General features: G+C 41.7%; 1 protein-coding gene across 1 annotated transcript in view; it reads left to right on the top strand.

Moving 5' to 3' along the window:
• Positions 1 to 24055, top strand: part of cfap65 (cilia and flagella associated protein 65) — a 204576-nt gene that overhangs the window by 118398 nt on the left and 62123 nt on the right. Inside the window, exons 17-20 of the mRNA XM_073046190.1 lie at positions 5212 to 5416; positions 16591 to 16719; positions 20943 to 21119; positions 23750 to 23816. Coding sequence (XP_072902291.1) covers positions 5212 to 5416; positions 16591 to 16719; positions 20943 to 21119; positions 23750 to 23816 — 578 coding nt within the window. The remainder of the gene's footprint in view (positions 1 to 5211; positions 5417 to 16590; positions 16720 to 20942; positions 21120 to 23749; positions 23817 to 24055) is intronic.

Raw genomic sequence — 24055 nt, 5'->3', positions numbered from 1 at the left:
GTGAATCAGCAAGGAGCTTCAGGATTGGACAGGAAGTCCTGGTGTGTGGTTACCAAGAAGACAAATGGATACCCAGTAGGATAGCTACAAGAACTGGACCACCTATGTACACAGTGAATGTTGGAGATCATACATGTGGACTGGATACTGGATGCTCAACTGAAGAACAACAATTCGAAGAGTCGACTGCATCCAACAAGATGGACACATTACAGCCACCAAACTTATCTATCGGTGATGGTCATGTCACTAACAGTAATGTGACACTGCCAACCTGATGCTACTCCACAGATCCAGAAGCACTATACTGAAAGAAACAGAGTGCCATTCAAAAGACTGAATCTTTAGTATATAGTGAATTTAGTTATGGATCATTATTGTGAAAGCATGTTTATTTGAATATGGTTTGTGAAAGGGAAATTGAATATTCAGATTCAGATTCAGATTCAGTTTATTGTCATTTAGAAACCACAAATGCAATGCAGTTAAAAAATGAGACAACGTTCCTCCAGGATGATATCACAAAAGCATATTCCTCACCAGTAGTAAGATCCATGTCTTTGATTGTATTATTAAAAGACAACTTCCATACTCTATAACTTTCTGGATGGTCATCAAACTGTGATAAGCTGATGCTCATGGCTCTTTGTGTGCCAGATACTTTGCCATATTCATCGTGACTGAGGGCTCTGGATGGCCTACTGGTAAACTACCCTTGTACTGAGGTATGTAAACCTTGGCTGCCAATGTGGATCATTACTGTCAAATCTTGGCTTTGAATCCTCTTTTTTAGTGGTAGGGGAATGCCTTTTTTTGGTGTTGGACAGGTCAGTAAGAGCTGTGTAACCAATGTGAAGGATTAACTATTTCTGAGCTTTGCTCCAAGCAGCTTACTGGGGGGGAGACCACTGCTGGCTGATTGCCCGGTATTATTACCGGGTGGCTTTTCTACTATACAGCTCCTTACCCTCTTGCTCTGCTGCTGCCTCTAATATCACTGCTTGGGTGATAGCAGCTGCAGCCTCTTTTTGAAGATGCAAGGCATCCAAATTAGCCTCTAGCCAAGCTTTGTCTGATTTAATGGCTATCTCCCACTCTGCAAATGCAGCACATGGTTGTGCAGTCTCTGCCTTCACTCTGGCTCCTGTTGCTTCTGTGCCAACTGACAATCTGATGATTGCAATGAGCTATAGTCAATCTGTCTGGTGAGCTTTGTCTCTCCTGTGATGTGTATTTTACATACCGCTCATCCATAATGCTTGTTATTTACTATCATCGACTGTAGGCTGTTTGGCCAGCTGCATTATCTTTTTACTGGATTACTCTGCTTTTGTGTGAATTAGGAAGTACACAATTCAGCAGTAATCCAAACTCCAGTCAAATGAAAATAGGAATCAGGATATAGCCTTCAAATTCTGAGCAGCGTGCGCACATGCAATTGAGTAAGAGTAAACCTGAGAATGAATCAGAAAAGTACAGTAAGTACTTAATGATTAAGCCACACATTCATAAGGAATTTGGAATATATGAAGCTACACTTACATGTAAAATGTCCAAAATTATACACAGCATGAATAAGCAAAGTGTTAAAGTATATGAAAAGATCAATATCATTAAATTACCAAGGCTGATTGCTGATTATTCTGATCATTGGGAATAAACTTTCACATAATATTAACACAAAATATTGCCCAGATAGCATTCTCCTTTATGAACGAAACAAAACTTACAGACAATGATTTACAATGGTGCAAACAAAAGAAAGGTAACACAGGATTGTGTAAATATGGCTGTTTTCCTCACATGATTCAACTGAATTTCAAATTTAAATGCGGCAGTGCCACCAGAATTAAAGTGGACAACACAGTTAAATAAAAGTCGGCAGGGCCATATTTCAATGTAAAAGTCTGAACAGAGAGTATTCTAACTGGCTGCATCACCATCTGGTATGGAGGGGCCACTACACGAGCTTCAAAAAAGCAATGGAAGATTGTAAACTCAGCCAACTCCTTCATGGGCACTAGCCTCCCCAGCATTGAGGGCTCCTCCAAAAGGCAAAACCTCAAAAAGACGGCATCAGTCATTAAAGACCCCATCACCTAGGGCATGCCCTTTTCTCATTGCTATCATCAAGGAGGAGGTACAGGAGCCAGAAGGCACACAACATTTCATGAACAGCTTCTTCCTCTCTGCCATCAGATTTCTGAGGACAATGAACCCTTTCATACCACCTCACTATCTTTTTCTTTTTTGCACACTTTTTTGCACTACTTATTTAACTTAATTTTAATATATATTTCTTATTGTAATTTATAGTTTATTGTAACTTATATTATGTGTTGCAATGCACTCCTGCTGCAAAACAACAAATTTCATGATTTCTGCCAGTGGTATTAAGGACCTGATTCTGTTTCTGTTTCTGATTCTGGAAAGAAAGGAGATAGCCAGTATAATAGGATGAAGGGGAAGGAGTAGAGGAAGGGCCTGAGTGTCCATCTCCCTTCATCGATGCTGCCTGACCCATTGAGGTCCTCCATCTTCCTTTGTGTTGCTCCAGGTTCCAGCATCTGCAGTTTTTTGTGCCTCCTTTAGAATCTCAAAATACTTTAATGCCATTTAAATACTTCCTGAAATTTGATTACTTGTGTGATACACTAAACATAACAACCATTTGCATGCAGAAAGATCCCACAGCACTTAAATGATTAGATGGTCCATTTGAGTGGTATAGATGAAGGATAATTATTGGCCAGAGCATTGGGGAAGATATTCCTCTATTTCTTTGAAAAAATACTGTGAATTTTTAACATACTAACAAAAGATCAAATGGAGTATTTATTTGGCTTCCCATGTGATTAGATGGTATCTCTGACAGTATGACATTCCCTCAGTGCTGTAGTTCTATGTAGATGCATTACGGTTTGGTATGTCAACTGCTCTGCACATTGAGTTGTGCACAACTGTTCTGCACAAGAAAGTGCAGAGAGTTGTGGACACAGCTCAGCACTTCATGGAAATCAGACTTACCTCTGTCTATACTTCTTGTTTCCTCGGTAAAGTAGACAGCATAATCAAAGACCCCAGCCATCCTGGGCATTCTCTCCTCTCCCCTCTTGCATTGGGCATTGGGCATACAAAAATCTGAAAAAATGCCCAACCGGGCTCATAGATAGCTTCTATTCTACTGTTAGCAGGCACTTGAACAGACTTCTTGTATGGTAAGAAGGACGTTTGATCTTGCAATCTACCTCATTTATTGTATACATGCACTGCATTGTCTCTGATGGGTGGTGATCACTCATGTTGGTTCAGGGCAAGTAGTGTGTGTACTCCAACAAGATGTTTGTGTTTGGATTAAGATTTATTTGTCACAGGTACATTAACACCTACAGTGGAATGTGTCATATGTGTTAAATCAAATCGATGATGGTGTGAGGCAAGTCTTGCCATGCTTCTGGGGCCAACATTGCATGCCCATAACTCATTAACCCTAACCTGTACACCTAACCTAACCTGAAACTCATGGGGTTATGGGGAGAATGTACAACCTCCTTACAGACAATGGCAGTAATCAAATATGGATCGTAAAGCTGGTGCTGTAAAGCATTGGATTAATTGCTGTGGTACTGTGTTACCCAGGCTTAGTCCTGCTGGTCAAGCTCCAGCACAGAATCCCATCCAGGAGAAGATATCTTTGCTTAATGTCCCAAGGCCCAGCATTCTTACTGTTGTGGCAATGGTTGGGTCATACATGGAAAAATTGACATCTACTTTGGATGGGGTTCAGAGTGGTTGGGTCAGGCCCAGAACAAGCCACAGTTTGTATTACATGTCATATGATAACACACATTGAAATCAGTTTCTGAAATTAGTTCATTCCCTGTTTAACTTAGAATGAATGTATTCTCCCAGGTATTTATTCCCATGTTTACTGTAAGAACTTTATATGTTCTCCTCGTGACCCCTTAGGTTCCTCCAGGTACTCCAGTTTCTAACTACATTCCGAGATGTATGGGTTAAGGTTAGTAAGTTGTGAGCATGTTATGCTAGCACTGGAAGCGTAGTGACACTGTGGGCTTCTCCTCGCACTTTGGACTGTGCATTTCACTGTATGTTTCAATGTTTTGATCTACATGCAACAAACAAATAAAGCTAATCATAAATGCAAAAGATTTTGCTAGTGCTGGAAACCCAGAGCAACACACACAAAACTCTGGAGCAACTCAGCAAGTCTGGCAGCTTTTATGGAAAGGGATCAACAGTCCACAAAATGCAGGAGCAACTCATGAAGTTCAGATGAAGAGTCTAGGTCTGATATGTAAGTTGTCTATTCCTCTCCATAGAGGCTGCCTGATCTGCTGAGTTTGTCCAGCATTTTGTGTGTGTTGCTCTGGATTTAGAGCATCTGCAGAATCTCTTGTGTTTAAGGCTACATATTCTGCAGCAGACGGAACTGTCCCTAATTTTACAATGGTTTGGATGCTTATTGAGAAGTGTCAAAGATGCTGATGTATAAAGTGTTTTGATAAAAGTTCATTGATATTGCACTTTCAGGATGTAGAATGTCTCAATTAATGTTAGAGGTACTGGAGGAAATCTCCATAGATGCTGCCTGACTTGCTGAGTTCCTATATGTTTTAAATGTTATAACCATATAACAATTACAGCATAGAAACAGGCCATCTCGGCCCTTCTAGTTCACGCAGAACGCTTACTCTCATCTAGTCCCACTGACCGGCACTCAGCCCATAACCCTCTATTCCTTTCCTGTCTATATACCTATCCAATTTTTTTAAAAAATGATAATATTGAACCTGCCTCTACCACTTCTACTGGAAGCTCGTTCCACACAGCTACCACTCTCTGAGTAAAGAAGTTCCCCCTCGTGTTACCCCTAAACTTTTGCCGCTTAATTCTCAACTCATGTCCTCTTGTTTGAATCTCCCCTACTCTCACTGGAAAAAGCCTATCCACGTCAACTCTATCTATCCCCCTCATAATTTTGAATACCTCTATCAAGTCCTCCCTCAACCTTCTACACTCCAAAGGATAAAGACTTATTCTAAACAAAGAATTGCTCTAAAGTATAAGTATAAAGTGTTGCTCTAAATAAAGTTTATCTTGAGTTGAGAATCAGTCTCCTACACAACCCTAGTGATCAATGACTGTTGTTATGTCTCATAATCCCTTTGCTGTTGGATGCTGATACAGGTGAGGAGGAGAAGACCTTATGTAGTGTGACAGCAAATGGTGTGTATCCAATGATATTCATCTCAGATGCTCGGTGCCTCGGGAGCATCAGTGGCATCAGCAAACAACAGCTTTGGCGACTCTTCTCACTCGAGCTGCTCAACGAGTACCTGCAGCGGGATCCCACTGAGGGCGAGCTCTTGTACCGGGTGCCAACCAGACACAGGTGAGGAAACATCCAAAATACTTGAAGTAATGCAAAACTGATCAAGGACACGGAAGTTCATATTCTCCTTATTTATTTATTTATGCATGTTTGTACTTGCACAGATTGTCTTCTTTTGCACATTGGTTGCTTGTCAGTCTTTGTGTAGTTTTTCATTGATTCTATTGTATTTCTTTGTTCTACCATGAATACCTGCAAGAAAATGAATCTGAGGGTTGTATATGGTCATGTATACGCACTTTGATAATAAAATTACTTTGAACTTTGAAAACTGAGGAAGGCTTGAAAGCAGTCCCAGAAGGCACATAAAATCATTTGGGATTATCATGCTGCTGTAGACAGCTTGAGGACATCTTTATCTACTTATAGAGCACTTCAGCACTGAACTAGGCTTTTTTGCCCATCTCGTCCACGCTGACTTGATCTGCTACCTAGTCCCACCTCCCGGCACCCAGACTATATCTCTCCAACCACATCCCCCATCCATGTACCTATCCAAACTTCTCTTAAATGTTCCAATCCAACCTGCATCTACCACTTATACTGGCAGCTCATTCCACACTCTCACCACCCTCAGATTCTCTGTAAGTATTTCACCTTTCACCTAAACCTATGACCTCTAGTTTGTTTTTAATTTTAAAGATACAGCATATTTACAGACCCTTTGTTCCCTATGAGCTTGCCTTCCCCCTCCCTATTACACCAATGTGACCAATTAACCTACCAACCAGTACATCTTTGGAATGTGGGAAAAGACTGGAGCACCTGGAGGAAACCCACATTGTCACAGGGAGAATGTGCAAACTCTTTACAGAGAACAATGGAATTGAACACGGGTTGCTGGCACAGACATACAGTTACACTAATTACTTCACTACCGTGCTGACCAAAGTGATGGGATAAAGCCTGCAGGCATTTGCCCTATCTATATCCTCATTTTCCTGTGCTCTAGGGAATACCCTAATCTTTGTGTAGCTCCACACTCACCAATGAGATCGATTCTAAAACTGACTCTTTCCCGCACCCCGCACTTCCCGTTTCTACCTCCTACTCAAGATCCACAAACCTGCCTGTCCAGGTAGACCCATTGTCTCAGCTTGCTCCTGCCCCACCGAACTCATTTCTGCATACCTTGACACTGTTTTATCCCCCCTCGTTTGATCCCTTCCCACCTATGTTCGTGACACTTCTCACGCTTTGAATTTTGAATTTTTTCAATGATTTTAAGTTCCCTGACCCCCACTGTCTTATTTTCACCATGGACGTCCAGTCCCTATATACCTCCATCCCCCACCAGGAAGGTCTCAAAGCTCTCCGCTTCTTTTTGGATTCCAGACCCAACCACTTCCCCTCTACCACCACTCTCCTCCGTCTAGCGGAATTAGTTCTCACTCTCAATAATTTTTCCTTTGGCTCCTCCCACTTTCTCCAAACCAAAGGTGTACAGTTATGTCTGCCTTTTTGTTGGCTTTGTGGAACAGTCCATGTTCCAAGCCTATACGGGTATCCGTCCCCCTCTTTTCCTTCGCTACATCGACGACTGCATTGGAGCTGCCTCCTGCACGCATGCTGAACTCGTTGACTTCATTAACTTTGCCTCCAACTTTCACCCTGTCCTCAAATTTACCTGGTCCATTTCTGACACCTCCCTCCCCTTTCTTGATCTTTCTGTCTCCATCTCTGGAGATGGCCTATCTACTGATATCTACTATAAGCCTACAGACTCTCACAGCTACCTGGACTATTCCCCTTCCCACCCTGTCTCTTACAAAAATGCTATCCCCTTCTCACAATTCCTCCGTCTCCGCCACATCTGCTCTCAGGATGAGGCTTTTCATTCCAGGAAGAAGGAGATGTCTTCCTTTTTTAAACAAAGAGGCTTCCCTTCTTCCACCATCAACTCTGCTCTCAAACGCATCTCTCCCATTTCCCGCGCATCTGCCCTCACTTCATCCGCTCACCACCCCACTCGGGATAGGGTCCCCCTTGTCCTTACCTACCACCCCACCAGCCTCTGGATCCAACGTATAATTCTCCATAACTTCCACCACCTCCAACGGGATCCCACTACCAAGCACATCTTTCTCTCCCCCCCCCCCTTCTGCTTTCCGCAGGGATCGCTCCCTATGCGACTCCCTTGTCCATTCATCCCCCCCATCCCTTCCCACCGATCTCCCTCCTGGCACTTATACTTGCAAGCTGAACAAGTGCTACATCTGCCCTTACACTTCCTCCCTCACCACCATTCAGGGTCCCAGACAGTCCTTCCAGGTGAGGTGACACTTCACCTGTGAGTCGGCTGGTGTGGTATACTGCATCCAGTGCTCCCGGTGTGGCCTTTTATATATTGGTGAGACCCGACGCAGACTGGGAGACCGTTTCACTGAACACCTATGCTCTGTCCGCCAGAGAAAGCAGAATCTCCCAGTGGCCACACATTTTAATTCCACGTCCCATTCCCGTTCTGATATGTCTATCCATGGCCTCTTCTACTGTCAAGGTGAAGCCACACTCAGGTTGGAGGAACAACACCTTGTATACCAGCTGGGTAGCCTCCAACCTGATGGCATGAACATTGACTTCTCTAACTTCCGTTAATGCCCCTCCTCCCCTTCTTACCCCATCCCTGATATATTTAGTTTCCCCCCTTCTTTTTTTCCTTTCTCTCTCTGCCTGTTCTCCATCTCCCTCTGGTGCTCCCCTTTCTTTCTCCCTAGGCCTCCCGTCCCATGATCCTTTCCCTTCTCTAGCTCTGTATCCCTTTTGCCAATCACCTGTCTGGCTCTCAGCTTCACCCCACCCCCTCCGGTCTTCTCCTATCATTTTGCATTTCCCCCTCCCCCTGCTACTTTCAAATCTCTTAGTATCTTTCCTTTCAGTTAGTCCTGACGAAGGGTCTTGGCCCGAATCGTCGACAGCACTTCTCCCTATACATGCTGCCTGGCCTGCTGCGTTCCACCAACATTTTCTGTGTGTTGCTTGAATTTCCAGCATCTGCAGATTTCCTCGTGTTTGCCTCTTTAAAAAATCGCCTAGTGGGTAAAAAAGTTCAACTAGAGATAGTCTTGCCAGGACCTTCCACATCAATTAAAGAAAAATAAATTTTGTTTTTTTATTTATTATTTGTTTATTGAGGTATTGCATTGAAATGCTGCTCAGCTATTTCCCCCGATTGATTCTAGCCTAATCATGGGACAACTTACAGTGACCAATTAACCTACCAACCAGTACCTCTTTGGACTGTGGTAGGGAATCGGAGCACCCGGAGGAAACACACATGGTGAAGGGGAGAACATACAAGCTCCTTACAGGCAGCATCTGGATTGAAAAAGTGAAATGCATCATTTTGCTTCAGTGACCAAAACTGGAACAACTGGAGGAAGCCCATGGTCACGGGAAGAATGTACAAGCTCCTTACAAACAGCAGCAGAAATTGAACCTCGATCGGTGATCGCTAGTGCTGTAAAGTTATTGCTCCAACTGCTACTTGCAGTGATGTCAGTACTTATAGGGAATAGAAGGAAGGTATACTAGAAAGGAACAAGAGATGAAGGCATTTAGTTATATGGAGAAACAGGAGAGATTGGAAAAGTTAGGTTGATTATCATTAGAGAATATTAAGGAGAGATTTAATATGGAGATTTTGTTAGGAAAGTGAAGCAGCTGATTCCAGTAGACAGGAGTTAGAAGATCAGTGTTGCTTCATTAAAGGTCATTCAAAAGCCACAGTGGGAGATGAGAGAAATTTTATTTATACATTGAGTGGTTACAACCTGCAAGTAACACACACAAAATGCTGGTGGAACTCAGCAGGTCAGGCAGCATCTATGGCAAGGAATGAACATTTGACAATGCAGTTCGTGACCCTTCATTAGAGCTGGAAAGGAAGGGGAAAGAAACCAGAATGAGAAGTTGACGGGAGGGGAAGGAGTACAAGCTGGAAGTTGATAGGTGAAGCCAAGTAAGGGGGTAGATGAATGTGTGGGGAGGGCAGATGAATTGAGAAGCTGAGAGGTAAAGGGCTGAAGAAGAAGGAATCTGATAGAATCACAATCCGAGCTAGAATCAAGTTTAATATCACTGAAATTGGTTGTTTTGCAGTAACAAAGGTTCGAATGTTAATTTATTATCTAAGTATACATCTCTGAAATTCTTCTTCTCTGGGTAGCCAAGGAACCAAGAAAGAAATGAAAAGAAAGACCGCACAATTATCAACCTCCAAGTTTCCCCTCCCCGCACAAAAAAACAAACAAAAATGGAACAGGCACATCGATTCCCAAATCCACTCCTGCTACACACAAAAAAAGAAAGATCAGGCAAAAAACATGAAAAAGTCTATAGTCCAAGTTTGTCCACATCCAAAATACAGAAAACCCAGACAACATTCTCCTGGCACAGTGGCAGGCTCTTCCCTCTACGGTAGCATAGCAGTGCGATTCTCAGCGATCAAATGGCTGGCAGCTGGTGCTCACCCTCTGCAGTTGCCTCGACGTTTCTATCTCTCTCATCGCTTTGATTGGCGAACAATGGAAGCTTTAATTGGCAAAATGGATTTGAACATGGGCTCACACCCCACAGCCATCCTGCAGCCCGCCTGCCTTGAGGTTCTCGCAGGCTGCCTGTACTTCCCGGAATCCTCTTGGAGACTGCAGGGCACTGGAACACTCAGACAATCTCCGAACATAAAATTACAGACTCCCAACAGTTCCAGAATCATATTCAAGGTGAAAAACAAATGTAAAAGACTTAAAAGAAGTGAAATAAATGGTTTCATGATCTATCCAGAAGATGTCAACTGAAGGAGTGTTGTATGGAGGTGCCATTTTGACCACCAGTTATTGCAATACATACAAATATAAATTCCAATAGAAATATATATATATAAGAAAATTAAATAAGTAATGCACAAAGAGAACAAAAAAAGTAAAACAAATATTGAGGTAGTGTACATGTGTTCATTGTCCATTCAGAATTCTAAAGGCGGAGGGGGTAGAAGCTGTTCCTGAAACACTAAGTGTGTGTTTTCAGGCTTCTGTACCTCCTCCTTGATAGTAGTAATGAGACAAAGATATGTCCTGGGTGATGGGGGTCCTTAATGATAGATGCCACCTTTTTGAGGGGAGATTTGATAGAGGTATACAAAGTTATAAGGGGTATAATAAGTGTAAATGAAAGCTGGCTTTTTCCACTAAGATTGGCTGAGACTAGAACTAGAGTTCATTGTTTAAGAGTGAAAGGTGAATTGTTAAAGGGGAACATGAGGGGTGACTTCTTCACTCAAAGGGTGATGAGAATGCAGAATAAGTTGCCAGTGGAAATGAAGGATGAATGTTCAATTTCAACAAGTGAATATTCAAGATTCAAAAACTTTATTGTCATTCCAACCATACATCAGCTCTGCAGGGTAGAATGAGACAGCGTTTCCCAGGAGCAGTGCACTCATAACATAACAAACGCAACACTAAATAATAAACACAACCATAAATAGTAAAATACAACAGCCACATGTTGGTTAAAAGCAAGTTATAAGTGTCCAGTGCAAGTTAAAAAGTGTCCAAAGCAGAGTCAGGTAGAGCAGCTATTTAGCAGTCTGACTCCCTGTGGGAGGAAGCTGTTTAGTAACCTTGTGGTTTTTGTTTTGATGCTCCTGTAACGTTTGCCTAATGGCAGAAGAACAAACAGTTTATGGAGAGGGTGTGAGGGGTCTTTAATGATGTACCGTGTCTTCTGGAGGCATCGACTCTAAAAGGGGTCTTGGACAGAAGGTAGGGAGACCCCAATAACCTTCTCTGCTCCCCTAACCACCCTCTGCAAGGCTTTTTTGTCAGCAGCACTGCAGCTGGAGTACCAAGTTGTGATGCAAAAGATCAGCACACTCTTAACCACGCCTCTGTAGAATGTAGTTAAGATGTTAGTGGGGAGTGATGCTTGTTTAAGTTTCCTCAGAAAGTGCAATCTCTGCTGGGCCCGTTTCACAATCCCAGTGGTGTTCCTGGACCGGGTGAGATTGTCTGAGATCTGCACCCCAAGGAACTTGATGTTTTCCACTCTCTCCACTATGGAGCCGCTGATGCTGAGGGGTGTGTGCTCAGGCACACACCCCTTTAAAATCGACGATCATCTCCTTGGTTTTGGTGACATTAAGCATCAAGTTGTTGTCACTGCACTAGCTCTCTAGGTGTTTGACCTCCTCCCTGTACATTGTTTCATCATTTTTGCTGATGAGCCCCACCACTGTATCATCAGCAAATTTAATGATCAGGTTCCCCTTGAATCTGGCTGCACAGTCATGTGTTAGCAGTGTAAACAGCAATGGGCTAAGCACACAGCCTTGTGGGGATCCAGTGAGTGTGATGAAATCAGAGATGTTCCTGCCAACATGGACTGACAGTGGTCTCTCTGTCAAGAAATCCAGAATCCAGCGACACATGGCAGTGTTAAGGCCAAGCAGCGACAGTTTCTCCACTAGTCTCTACGGGATGATAGTATTGAACGCTAAACTGAAATCAATGTACAGGATTCTGGCATAAGTGTCTTTATTGTCCAAGTGAGAGAGAACTGTGTGCAGTGTGGTGGATATTGCGTCCTCCGTAGAGCAGTTGGGACGATAAGCAAACTGTAGAGGATCCAGCGATGAGGGGAGGCTGGTTGTGATATGAGGCTTGACAAACCGTTCAAAACATTTCATCACTAAGGGTGTCAGGGTGACGGGACGGTAATCATTCAGACAGGCTACAACAGATTTCTTTGCTACAGGGATGATTGTGGAGGTTTTGAAGCATCTGGGGACAATGGCTTGACTAAGTGAGATGTTGAAAATGTCTGTCAGGACATCTGCTAATACATCAGCACATTCCTTGAGCACATGTCCAGGGATGTTGTCGGGACCTCCCGCTTTTCGTGGGTTGACCCTGGCAAGGGTCCTCCGTGTGTGCTCTGAATCAATGATTGGAGCCGGCTGGTCAGATGGTAAGAAGGGACTGGCTCTCCCCCTTGCTGTAGTGTATAAATACATAGATTGGAGGGAATGGAGGTCTATAGTCCAGATATGGGTGGATGAGATTAGGCAGAATATGTCGCAAGGACGTGGCAGTGGAAACAAACCCAAGTGCAGAACATGGGCGTGGAGGCAGAGTCAGGAGGCGTTATTAACATAGCAAATATGGAGTCAGTATCCAGGAGTGATGCTTGACCTAGAACTGGTAGTCCTAAGAACCATGAAACACAGTTACTCACACCAGAGTCAACCAACAAGCTGGCAGCTTCTTGTTGTGCTCACAGGGTTTTTATATTGCATTTGCTGATGGAAAGCAAGTGTTTGTAATTAGTGGAACCTGGGAATGATTGGATCTAAACAAGGTGATTGAGACCCAATTCCTGAGGTAAATAGCCAGGTGGGCGCTTGCCAGAAGGGACCATAACAGAATAATAATTCAGCATGGTCTAGATGGGCCAAACATCCTCTTTCTGTGCTGTAGTGCTCTATGACTCAATAACAAAACAAAATGCAGAGGATTGGAGCTCAATGATGAAATGTGGATGTCAGTGTTGTTTACAGTTGATTCCTTGTTTTAGCTGAACTGAGGAGTCTATTGGAGTTGCATATAGGTCTGACCCATTAACTATGGTGGATTTTGTTCACTGAAGTAAACCAGATGGTTTCTACAACATTTAATAAATTTGCCTATATTGGAAGCATAAGAAAATCAATATATGCTGGAAATCCAAAGCAACACACACAAAATGCTGGAGGAACTCAGCAGGCCAGACGGTATCTATGAAAAAGAGTAAACAATATGTTTCAGGCTGATACCCTTCATCAGGACTGAAGGGGAGAAGTCCTTCTTTCCTTCCTTTCTTTCCCATCTGATGAAGGGACTTGGCCCGAAACATCAACAGTTTACTCTTTTCCATAGATGCTGCCTGGCTTGCTGAGTTTCTCCAGCACTTTTGTGTGTTTTCTACATTGAATTGTGTTTCCCATCTGTCCAAGGTATTCATCCTTGCCAATTTTCAGAATGCTATGATCATTCACATATCTAAATCAAATTTTTCATGCTCTTTAATTTGAGCTCTTACCAGATTTCAGTATTACCCCAATATAATTGATAATCACTCGTCTTCTCTTTAATTCCAGATTAGTTTAATTTCTTGAATTGATGTTCCATTGGCTGTTATGATGGAATTCAAACTCCTGTTTGTGGATCGATGAAAGAACCTTTGGGATACTAGCTCTGTAAATTAACTGTAGACAATAAGACCTTAGGGCATTGGAACAGAGGCTCATCAAGTCTACTCTGCCATTCAGTTAGATCTGATTTATTATTCTTCTCAACCCCATACTCCTGCCTTCTCCCCATAACCTTTGTCTCCCTTACTAATCAAGAACCTATTGACTTCTGCTTTAAGTATACCTAATGACTTTTAAATATCATTAAAACAATGCACTAAATGGCTTCCTTTAGCAATGTTGATTCTTTTTCATAAACTTAGCCATATTGATTTATGTTTCCCATCTATCTAACTTGTTCATCCTTCACAAGTTTCAGTATGCTGTGATCATTCACATACCTAAATAAATTTTCCCATACTCTTTAACTTGACGTCTCACCAGATCTCAGTATTGCCCTTATATCTTTATAGACCTTCACAGCAAAATAAATAGTTCCTTTATTTTGGTCTTATTAACATCTTTAATCATCATTGCATTTCAGGTGTTACAAGTTCAATGAGCTCATGGCTACTTTATTCAGCATAAAGTACATAATAAAGTGACCACTGAATGTATGTTCTTGGTCTTCTATTGCCCAACCACTTCAAGGTTCAATGTGTTGTGCATTCAGAGATGCTCTTCTGCACATGGTTATTTGAGTTAGGATCACCTTCCTGTCAGATTGATCCATTCTGGACATTCTCCTATCACCTCTCTCTTTAACAAGGTGTTTTCAGTCACAGAACTGCAACTAACTGGATGTTTTTCATTTCTCACACCATTTTCTGTAAACCTTAGACACTGCTGAGTATGAAAATCCCAGGAGATCAGCAGTTTCTGAGATACTCAAACCAATCTGACTGGCACCAACAATCATTCCATGGTCAATATCACTTAGATCACGAATAAACTCTTCGCAGGCTTCCAGCCGGATACAGGTATTGATTATAACCAAAGTTTCGATGACAAGCTCTGCCATCTTCATCATATATAAAAAACACTAGATGCTTTTTCACTTAGATCATATTTCTTCCCCATTCTGATGCTTGATTTGAAGAATAACAGAAGCACTTGATCATGTCTTCATGCTTTTATGCATTTTATGCAAGTTGCTGCCACTCGATTGGCTGATTGTCTGCATTAATGAGCCGGTGTACAGGTGGATCGAATAAAGTGGGCGCTTGTGTTTATCCAGCTTTTTCAAATAGTGGGCCAAATACTGCATGTGCAGGTTGTATGAGTTTATCTAGTTGACCTCTTTTTTAATATTCTGTGTTCTGCTCAGATATAATTTCCATTATATCTTCCATATTGACCCCAGAACTAGCCGATGACAGGACTGCAAACTCCAGACCTTGAACTCCAGACTCACCTATAATTTGTGACAAAAGTCCCTGGGAAACATTTAGCACGAGCAGGAAAAGAACTTTAGAATTTAATTCAGCAGTTTTACATCTTCCATTTCTGCTGCTTGATTGATACTATATTAACAAATATCATTGTTAAAAGGAAGCCTGCATTGTTAATTATAAGCATTAGATTACTTAGAATTTGATACCAAACAATTATTCAAAGACTTGATGAAGGATATCAGATTGAAAAAGTGACTACCTCCATCTCCTGAAATACTCCCTGAACAGCTGAATACTTGCAACAGATTATTTCTTGTGAAACATGCAAATATATCAAATTCTAAAACATAATGCGGAGGTTGCGGGCAAGATGTCTCACACATTGGTTTATTATTGTTGCTTGCGCTGAAATACAGTGAAAACTTTTGTCTTGCATGCCTTCCATACAGATCATTTTGTTACAAAATTGAGGTAATGCATGGGAAATCAGTAACAGAATGCTCAATAAAGTGTTATAGCTACAGAGAAAGTTCAGTGCAGGCAGACAATAAGGTACAAGGCATAGACCTCTTGTGAGGTCAAGAGTCCATTTTATACTGGAGATATGTTCAATAGTCTTATAGCAGCAGGGTAGAAGCTGCCCTTGAGCCTGGTGTTAAAGTGTTTTCAGGTGTTTGTATCTTGTGCTCATGCGAAAAAGGAGAATCTTCAGAGTGGGAAGGGTCTTTGATTATGTTGATTGCTTTAGCAAGGCAATGAGAAGTGTAGAGAATGTCCATGGAGGGGGAGGGATGGATGGGGCTGGTTTCCATGATGTGCTGAGGTATATCCACAACTCCTTGCAGTTTCTTAGGGTTCTGGTCAGAGCAGTAGCTGTACCAAACCATGATGCATCTGAGTTTGTCACAACTGTAGACACTGCTGTAGGGTCTGGGCACTCATCCAGGCAGCTGAAAAAAATGGCAATCATGTACGTGGGAACACACACATTCTAGTCAATTAGCATTTCTTTATAATTGTATTTAACTCTGTAAATTTTGCTTCAGTCTTGTCAAGAATTGATTGAAGCACAGCAACAATAATGCTCCCAGCTTTCCTTAATCCATGTTCAGGGAAAAAAGGTGAATTAAATAGACACTGTTTCAGGGGACATATTAATTTAGTTCTAGGTTACTGCTTTCAAGCTGCAGTGATGGCACTTGTTTTTAGTGAGAGAGAGTTTAGTTAGCGGCCCTTTTAGCCGAGTGTTTGTTATGTTCCTTTTGTTCTGTATAATACTTATTAAAACTCAATGAACTTTTCATTCTGGGTCTCTATCTCTCCCTCTGCACTTGAGCCATCATTGATCTCTGGTGAGAATTGGATGCTTTCTGTGGTGCATGAATAAAAATTGGTGAGGGTCAAAGGGGACATGAGAGATTGTGTCAAAGGTTAGCTTTATCTGTCACACGTACATCAGAATATGTGTCAGCATAAATCTGTAAGCAGTTTCTCTTCATTTGCAACTTGCAGAGTATTTCTTTTTAGCTGAGCTTGCTGGTTAATTTGTCCATTAATCTTAGATTTTCAGATGTAGAATCAACATACAATACTTTGTGTTTAACTTGCAGCACACGTCGACGTCCCCCTGTGTCAACCCCTGTGATGGTGGATTTCAACTTTGGAGCAGCACCTGTATGCTCAGATCCTTCAATTGTCCTGCTAGTGCTGGAGAACAAAGAGATCTTGCCTGTTGACTGGTAGGTTGCAAGCACAGTAGGGTGTGAAATAAAATTGAACCTTGGTATTTCAATTTTCAATTTTTTCCCCCTTTATTCAATCCCGTTGACAGTCTCAACTCGAAATGTTGACGGTTCATTTCCCTCTATTGATGTTGCCTGCCCTGCAGAGTTCCTCCAGTGTTTTGTGTGTATTACTCCAGATTTCCAGCATCTGTAGTTTCTTGTTTCTGCAGAACCTAGTCTGCTCACTGCATAACTCCAAAGTAAAATGGGACCAAAGACTGGTTAATCTGGCTTTAAGCATGTTTACTTTAGGGAGGAATTTCAGGCAGAATGTTGATAATTTTTTTATTTAGAGGTACTGTGTGGAACAGGTCTTTCTAGCTCACCTGGCTGTGACACCAATCAAGCCACCTATTTAACCCTAAAATAATCACATGACAATTTAAAAAGACCAATTAATCTACTAACTGGCACTTCTTTGGATGTGGAAGGAAACCCACACGCACACAGGAAACACGTGCAAACATTCTTACAGAGGATGCTGGAATTGAACTCCAACTCTGACGCCCCAGGCTATAAAGATAGATAGATAGATAGATAGATACTTTATTCATCCCCATGGGGAAATTCAACTTTTTTCCAATGTCCCATACACTTGTTGTAGCAAAACTAATTACATACAATACTTAACTCAGTAAAAATATGATATGCATCTAAATCACTATCTCAAAAAGCATTAATAATAGCTTTTAAAAAGTTCTTAAGTCCTGGCGGTTGAATTGTAAAGCCTAATGGCATTGGGGAGTATTGACCTCTTCATCCTGTCTGAGGAGCATTGCATCGATAGTAACCTGTCGCTGAAACTGCTTCTCTGTCTCTGGATGGTGCTATGTAGAGGATGTTCAGAGTTTTCCATAATTGACCGTAGCCTACTCAGCGCCCTTCGCTCAGCTACCGATGTTAAACTCTGCAGTACTTTGCCCACGGCAGAGCCCGCCTTCCTTACCAGCTTATTAAGACGTGAGGCGTCCCTCTTCTTAATGCTTCCTCCCCAACATGCCACTACAAAGAAGAGGGCGCTCTCCACAACTGACCTATAGAACATCTTCAGCATCTCACTACAGACATTGAATGACACCAACCTTCTAAGGAAGTACAGTCGCCTCTGTTAATAAAAGCGTCATGCTAATCACTATGCTAACATGGTACCCACAAATGGGAAACCCCTTTGCTGTTCTCCAGCCACTGCTGTATGAACTTCGGAAAGATGGCCATGGATGTTAACATGAGACTCAGAAACAGCAGTTGTTGGATTATGGAACCACTACCTGCTGGATGAATCAGAATCAGAACCAGAATTAGACCAAACTCAGAATCAGAGTTCAAAGTAAATTTATTATCAAAATATATGTATTATCACTGACATATGACATGAAATTTGTTGTTTTGTGGCAGCAGTACAGTGCAATACATAATAAAATTACTATGTTACAATAAGAATATTAAAAAAGAAATAAAAAGTCCAAAAAAAGAGCAAAATAATGAGGCAGCATTCATGGGCTGTTCAGAAAATCTGATGGTGCAGGAGAAGAAGATGTTCCTGAACTGTTGACTGTGTGTCATCAGTCTTCTGTACTCCTGTCTTGATGGTAGTAATGAAAAGAGTCAAGTCCTGAGTTGTAGGGTATTTAATGATGGATGCCACTATTTGAGGCACCATCTTTTGAAGATGTCCTTGATAGTGGGAAGGCTAGTGCCCTTGATGGAGCTGGCTGAGTCTACAACCCTCTGCAGCTTTTCCAGTCCTGTGCATTGGCACCTCCACACCTCCATACCAATCGGTGACGCAACCGACTATGAGTTCAGTAGGTTAAACAGCATCTGTGGTGGGTGGGGGTGGTGCAGGAGTGTAGGGAAGAACTTGTTGATGTCTCATGCCATCTTGCCCCTCCACTATCAGTTCTGAAGCAGTGCTTCCCACACATATGAGATGTGTTCAGTTAACAATCCCATTTCCCATGTGTCCTGGGGTTGGAAACCTGTGTCTGTGTGGGAGTGGGATGGTGGGAAAGGAGATTGTTTTGTTGTTGATGTCTTGTTTTGTTCTGTTGTTTTTTTTTGTGCTCATGTTGTTCTGTGTTGTGTGTTGTGTTTTTGTTCTGATGAACATGGTGCATATGCTATGTTGGCACCAGAATGTGTGGCGATACTTGAAGGCTGCCCAAGAACATCCTGAGATGTGTTGGTTGTTCACACTAACGACATATTTCACTCTGTTTTGACATACACATGATAAGTAAATCAGAATCTGAAGGCAGAGCTGTACTCTCCTTACCCTTTAACTTAATATATTTACAAATCTTTTAGGATCCACCTTTATTTTCTCAGCAATATCCCATGGCCCTTTTTACCCTCCTAGCTTTCTTCATAACTGTATTCTTACACTCCCTCAAGGGACTTGCTTGATCCCAGCAGCCTGTACCTGACATACGCCTCCTTTTTCCCGACCAGATTCCCAATATTGCTCTTCAGTCAATGTTGCTTAATCTTACCAGCCTTGCTTTTTGTTCTAACAGGAACATGGTGGCCCTGAACTCTTTTTATGTTACTTTAATAAGCCTCTCACTTGTCAGTCAACTCTTTACCTGCAAGCAGCCTTTCCAAGTCAATTTTTGCAGGTACTGTCTGATGCCATGTAAATTAGCCTTCCCTCAATGTAGGAATTTTACTGAAAATCTATTCCTATCATTTTCATGACAGTCTCAAAACTAATAGAATTATGATCACTGGTCCCAAAGTCCTCACCTTTGACATATCAACCACTTGCTCAGCCCTATTTCCCAAGAGGAAGTTAACAATAGCACACAAATCCTGCAAATGCTGGAAGTCTTGAACAACATACAAGATGCTGGAGGAACTCAACAAGTCAGACAATATCAATGGATGGGAATGTAGTCAAGACTCTTCATCAGGACTGGTAAAGAAGGCGTTTGAAGATGGGTAGAGGGGAGGAAGTACAAACTGGTAGGTGATAGGTGAGACCAGCATTTTGTGTGTGTTATTCAACTATAACACCTTTTTTAGTATAGCCATCCACATTAGAAAAGATTTTTAGATCGATCTTAGAGTGTTTAAGAGATTGGCATAGCATCCTGGGCCAAAGGGCCTGTACTGTGCTATCGTGTTCTATGTTCTATGTACTAAAACTTTCCTTGACAGACTTAGCAAATTATTAAATGGTTGCATCACTGTCTTGTATGAAGAGGATACTGCAGAGGATTGGAAAAAGCTGCAGATGGTAGTAAACCCCGCCAGCTCCATTGTGGGCATTAGCCTTCCCACCGTTGAAGACATCTTCAAAAGCCAAGCACTCAGAAAAGTGGCATACTTCATTCTGGGCCCCCACTACCCAGGACATGACTTATGCTCATTGCTACCATCAGAGAGAAAGAAAAGGATCCTGGAGACACACACATAATTTTAGGAATGGCTTTTTTCCCTTTGCCATCAGATTTGCAAACAGACAATGAACCTATGTCAAATAGCCTCACTATTTTCGTTCATTACTTATTTAAATTTTTATACATGTTTCTTATTGTAATTTATGGTATATTTTATGTATTGCATTGTAGTGCTGCTGCAAAACAACAGGTTTCACAACATTTGTCAGTGATAATAAACCAGATTCTGATTCTGATTCTGAAGCTCCACCCTATCTAATCCCTTAGTAATAAGACAGTCCCAATCTATATTGGTGGTTAAAATCACCTACTTTTACAGCATTGTTATATCAACACCTGTCTGTGATTTTCCAAATATGTACTTCCCTAATTTCCACTATCTACTGAGTAAGTCTATACATGTAATCTCATCAAAGTGATTCCTTCTACCATTTTTCTAAATTTGTTCTTTCCAATCAAGTAGCGCAATTCTCCTTCCTTTCTTACATTCATATCTCTTTACAAATTGTCTAAGCTGGATGCAGTCATTAGGAATGGGTGCATATTATTTAAGCTTCAGGAATAAATATCCTGCGTTATCTGAATCAAATTGGTTTCTACGTTTTCAGTACAGTATTAATTCTGGACATCAGATTTCTGAACACCATGAACACTACCTCGCCACTCCTCTTTTGTGCTATTTATTTATTACTTAGTTTATTTTTGACAATGACTCTATATACCAAGCTTAAACTCTGAGGGACGATAAATTTTTTTCTTTGATTGGCTGCTCCTAAGGGCCTTCCTATTTCCAGTGGACCAGCAGCTAGATCTGGAGTACTGGGCGGAGACAGGAGAGTTCAACCCCACTGAACTGCATGAGATGAGAATCGAGGACAATCGGCTTTTCACTGTGGAGCCAAAATCTGGCTGCCTCAATCCTGGGCAGCGAGAAACCATTCAACTTACCTACAGGCAAGTTTGCTCTTGAACTTAGAGATGGCCTGGAGAGCCTACATATGAGTTTCATTTTGCGCAGCACAGTACAAATCTCATTCAAGTTTCAAGATTGTTTAATGTTATTTCTAGTACACAAGTGTAAAGGGAACAAAATAATTGTTACTCCTGATCTGATCCAGTGTTAATAAAAACACGGTAAGATAAAGAACACAATAATAAATTAAGAAACACAATAAATAAAAATACATAAGAGCTTATATAAATTGATTGTATGTTCATAAAGTGACTCTAGGCACAGGAACGTCTGTACATTAGATAATTTATTTATTTTATTTATTTAGAGATACAGCACAGAATAGGCCTTTTGAGCCAAGCCTTGTGCCTTAACACTATCCTAATCATGGGACAATTTACAATGACCTATTAATCTACTAGATGGTACATCTATGGACTGTAGGAGAAAACCAAAGCACCCGGAGGAAACCCATGTGGTCACAGACAATGCCAGAATTGAATTCCATACTCTAGTGCCCCTAGCTGTAATAGTGTTGTGCACACCACTGTTGGCATTCAAGAAGTTGACTGACAGGAAATAATAAAGTAGTGATGGTTGGGGATGTGGAGGAGTGGTTAGTGAGTGGAGGTGTTGATTAGCTTCACTGCTTGGGGGAAGTAACTGTTTTTGAGTCTGGTGGTCCTGCCATGGATGCTACATAGTCTCCTTCCTGATGTGAGTGAGGCAGACAGTCCATGAGCAGGGAAGATGAAATCCTCTATGATATGTCTGGTCCTTTTCCAGGACCTTTCAGTATATATGTCCTTGATAGTGGGTAGGCTGGAGATGGTGATGCATTGGGCAGTTTTGACTACCCATTGTAGAGCCTTCCTGCCCGCCGTAGTACAGTTTCTGTACCAAGCAGTGATGCATCTTGTTAGGATGCTCTCTACTGTGCACCTATAGAATGTCATGAGTATGTATGTGCATTGTCCAGCTCTCTTCAGCCTCCTCAGAAAGTAGGTGCATGGTCAACTCATCCATTTCTAACCTTCAGCTGAAGTACAAATGTCTGTGAAGTTTTCAGAATATTTTACTTTAATTAGAGCATAAAATAATTGTACCTCAACATCAAATAATACTATTCACTATTCAAGGTCCTCAAGAACTCAAATTCCTAATTACAGGAAGGATATGGAAGTTTTAGAGAGGATGCAGAGGAGATTTACCAGGATAATGCCTGGATTAGAGAGCAAGTCTAATGAAGGCAGGTTAAGTGAGTTGGGTCTTTTCTCTCCGGAGTGGAGGATGAGAAACTGCGATAGTGCTGTACAAGATAATAGTGACATAGATTGAGTATAAAGTCAGAGATTTTTTCCCAGGGGAGAAATAGCTAATATGAGGGGTCATGATTTTAAGCTGATTGGAGGAAAGTATAAGGGGATGTCAGAGGTAGGTTTTTCACACAGAAAGTGTAGGTGTGTGGAATGTGCTGTGTGGAGTGGTGGTCGAGGAAACTAAGAAACTAATCATCTGAGAAACATCTATGAATCTCTTAGATAGGCACATGGATGAAAGAAAAGTGGAGAGCAATGTGGGAGGGAAGGCTAAGATTGATCTCGGAATAGGGTTAAAGGGTTGGGCCTGTACTGTGCTGTATTAAGAACTTCACGTATGGCAGGTCTACTCTACCAAAGAGTTGTTCCATAGTGGTGAAGCTGGACCTTTTATGCACCATGTCACAGCCTGCTTCAGCCACCCAGTGAAGAAGGTGTCAGAGGCAGTGCGCAACCCAACAAATGATGGAAATGATTGGCTTGGACGCCTTTATTGTGATCACAAGACCCTGTTGGACGTTGGTAATACTGCAAGTCCAATCCAATGGTTCATTGGCATTTCAATGGTGGGGAGCTGCATTGCCTCAGCTGTGATGTGAACTAGGCCCTCATTCATTGGGGTTGCCTTTTGCGGCCACCGGGGAATTTGGGTGTCACTGGATTCTGTACGGGGTTGGAAGCTGGCCCCTCCTGTCAGTGCTGCCCTTCAGTGTTTGCTCCTTGAAAGACAAGCTGGATTGTGTTCATTTGAAGCAGCATTTACGCGAGATGAAAAACTGCTGCGGGTGGGCTGTTGTTGCAGAAACAATGATCCAGGGTAACATCCATGCATCCATGATGCTTAGCAACTTGGGCTTTATTACTGTTTTTAAATTTTTTTAACTGTATATTTTTCTGCTATGTGTGCTGTGTGAGACTGTTGGTACTGTGTTCTGCATCCTGGCCCCAGAGGAAAGCTGAACTTGAACTTCTATGTTATACGTACAGTGGTTGTAACAATGGGTGAAGTATGTTGAAAGTTAACCTTAATTTGACAAAGGGAAATGTATATTCTCAACGTTCATGTTCTAGCTGCATTGCATTGAGGTTTGTTTGTATTTATTAGGGTTGTGTAGGTTGGTTCTATTTTTAAACTAGAATGTATTTAAATTTCTTCAATTACACTGATTCTTTTATTTCCAATTTTTATTGTGCTTATTGTTCTGAGTTCTCATAACACTTAGTCACCATCATTTTTTGCATGAGCAAATGGAAGCTGTTTACATAAGGTATTGTCCATGCAAAGGATTGATGTCTATATTTTCTTCCTTCAGACATGAATTTTTGGGAACTGATCGCATTCCTGTTCTCCTGAAGCTTTCCCATGGTCGAGAAATTCTGGTAAGGATCTGTAGGGAGTTATTTGTTTCATGTTGGATGAGATCACCCTATAGAGTCAGAGCACTACAGCACTGAAATAGGCTGTTTGGCCTATCTAATCCATGCTGAACTATTATTTTGCCTAGTGCCATCAATCTGCACCTGGACCATAGCCCTCCATACCCTTCCCATCCATGTACTCAACCAAACATCTCTTAAATGTTGCAATCAACCATCTTCTGCTAGCAGTTCATTCCACA

Source organism: Hemitrygon akajei, chromosome 5 (assembly GCF_048418815.1).
Source record: "Hemitrygon akajei chromosome 5, sHemAka1.3, whole genome shotgun sequence".
Lineage (NCBI taxonomy): Eukaryota > Metazoa > Chordata > Chondrichthyes > Myliobatiformes > Dasyatidae > Hemitrygon > Hemitrygon akajei.
The sequence above is the reverse complement of the archived record's forward strand: the minus strand, read 5'-3'. Positions and strand labels throughout refer to the sequence as shown.